The sequence below is a fragment of the Sinocyclocheilus anshuiensis genome, unplaced genomic scaffold (genome assembly GCF_001515605.1).
Source record: "Sinocyclocheilus anshuiensis isolate Anshui unplaced genomic scaffold, SAMN03320099.WGS_v1.1 scaffold773, whole genome shotgun sequence".
NCBI classification, from domain to species: Eukaryota; Metazoa; Chordata; class Actinopteri; order Cypriniformes; family Cyprinidae; genus Sinocyclocheilus; species Sinocyclocheilus anshuiensis.
The window spans coordinates 2467638-2470156 of NW_015539930.1; the positions used below are offsets into that span (position 1 = coordinate 2467638).

Below are 2519 nucleotides of genomic sequence, written 5' to 3' on the forward strand. Positions count from 1 at the left end.
CCCCCCCCCCCTTGAAATAATCACATTTTGTTGCTTTGCAGCCTGAAATGAAGGCGGACACAGTTTTTATCCAGCTGTATTTACTCAGTGCAACTTATAACATCCAAGTGAAAGATATAGCACCAACATGTCAGAAAAAAAACAAACAGAATCACTGAATTGGAAAAAGGATCACCGCCCCCCCCTCCTAAAAATGACTGAAACTCAGTCAGTTGTAGCTAATCACATTCTCAATGGCACACAAAGCCATTTGACTTTCAGCTGTGATTAGTGGTCATTTTGATTAGCTCAGCATGAAAGAGCTTTCCTGGAGCATTTCAGTTCTTGGTAGTGCAACTGAAGCAAACAATCCACTATGGGTGGCAACTTTATCCTGGAGATCTTTTGACAGTGCCTTGCCACCCTCCTGGAGATCTTTTGACAGTGCCTTGCCACCCATAGTGCCTTGCCACTATGGGTGGCAAGGCACTGTCAAAAGATCTCCAGAATAAAGTTGTGGACAGGCAGGAAATGGATACATAATGGATTATCAATGCCTAGAAAAGTGAAAGTGACATGACGTGGCCAAGTATGGTGACCCATACTCTGAATTAGTGCTCTGCATTTATCCCATCCAAAATGCGCACACACACAGCAGTGAACACACACACACACACACTGTGAACACACACCCGGAGCAGCCATTTTTGCTCCGGCGCCCGGGGAGCAGTTGGGGGTTCGGTGCCTTGCTCAACCCTGCCGGTACGAGACTCGACAGGTCCGACTCTCTAACCATTAGGCCACGACTTCCCCCAAGCACTGTGAAGTCTATTATTAAGAAGTGGATGGTATTTGGTACAACACAGACCCTCCCTGGATCAGGACGTCGCTCCAAACTGGATGAAAGAGCCAGGAGGAAACTGGTCAGAGAGGTGACCAAGAGGCCTAAAGCAACTCTGAAGCAGTTGCAGGAATTTATGACAAAGAGTGGTCATTGTGTGCATGTGACAACAATATCACAAATTCTCCACAAATGTGGCTTGTATGGGAGGGTTGAAGAAAAAAGCCACTGCTAACTGACCACACAGTGGTTAAAGGAGAAAAAGGTGAATGTGAATGACTTGAAGACTAAAGTCTATAAACGGTCACCATCAAATTTAACTGAACTTAAGCAGTTCTGCAAAGAAGAGTGGGCAAATATTGCAAAGTCTAGATGTGCAAAGTTAGTAGAGACAAATCCCAACAGAAAAATGGATGGGGCAAAATACTGTCAAATTCTTGAGGAAAATCTGCTGCCCTCTGCCAGAAAGTTGTCAGTGGGAAGAAGGTTTTCCTTCCAACATGACAATGACCCAAAGCACACAGCAAAACTGACCACACAGTGGTTAAAGGAGAAAAAGGTGAATGTGAATGACTTGAAGACTAAAGTCTATAAACGGTCACCATCAAATTTAACTGAACTTAAGCAGTTCTGCAAAGAGGAGTGGGCAAATATTGCAAAGTCTAGATGTGCAAAGTTAGTAGAGACATATCCCAACAGATAACGGCTGTAATTAAAGCAAAAGGTGGTTCAACAAAATACTAACACAAGGGGGGTGTTCCTTTTCCAGCTCAGTGATTGTTTTTAATTTTTTTTTATGACATGTTGTTAGATCTTTCACTTGGATTTTATAAGTTGCACTGAGAAAATGCAGCTAGATAAAATACCATATTTTGGAGTTTTATCACTGAGGTGCCATGCAGATTTCTTTTTATAGACGTTCCCATGAGAAACCATTGCCATCCAAATTTTTTTTTTATTGAACCGATAATAACAGATTTCAGGAACCAGTTGCACACAGAGGTAACTTATTCCCACATTACCATCAGACGTTGCAGTTAAATAATAATAATAATAATAATAATAGTGGCAGTCGTTGCCTAATGGTTAGAGAGCAGAGCACAAATTCCAAATATGGGTCACCAACCATACTCGGCCACACGTCACTTCACTCACTCACTCACTTTAAATAAATAATTAAATAATTTGCTAAATAAATAATTCCTAAATAATCTGCAGATGTATGACTACAGTTTGGACATGTGGAGCTTAGGCTGTATGTTAGCCAGTATGATCTTCCAGAAAGAGCCATTTTTCCATGGTCAAGACAACTATGACCAGGTATGACTTGTCATTCTTCTATGAACCTTTTTACAATATCTAGTCTTAAAATACTCAATATGCTAACAGCAGAATCTTTCCCACAGTTGGTCAGAATTGCCAAGGTTCTTGGAACAGAAGAGCTATTCAGCTACCTGAACAAGTATCACATTGAGCTGGACACACGTTTCAAAGATCTGCTTGGCCAGTGAGTGTGAATTTATTGACTGAAGACTGGAGTAATAGCTGCTGAAAATTCAGCTTTGCATCAGAGGAATAAATAACATTTGAAAATATAATCAAATAGAAAACAGTTATTTTAAATTGTAAAAATATATCACAATATTACTGTTTTTACTGTATTTTTGATCAAATAAATAAAAAAAACCTTGGTGAGCAT

The 2519-nt window shown here is 40.3% G+C and overlaps 1 protein-coding gene across 1 annotated transcript in view; it reads left to right on the top strand.

Moving 5' to 3' along the window:
* Positions 1-2331, top strand: part of LOC107686841 (casein kinase II subunit alpha') — an 8249-nt gene extending 5918 nt beyond the window's left edge. Inside the window, exons 8-9 of the mRNA XM_016483997.1 lie at positions 2039-2140; positions 2227-2331. Of these exons, the coding sequence (XP_016339483.1) occupies positions 2039-2140; positions 2227-2331 (207 nt within the window). The remainder of the gene's footprint in view (positions 1-2038; positions 2141-2226) is intronic.
* Positions 2332-2519: the final 188 nt, after the last annotated feature.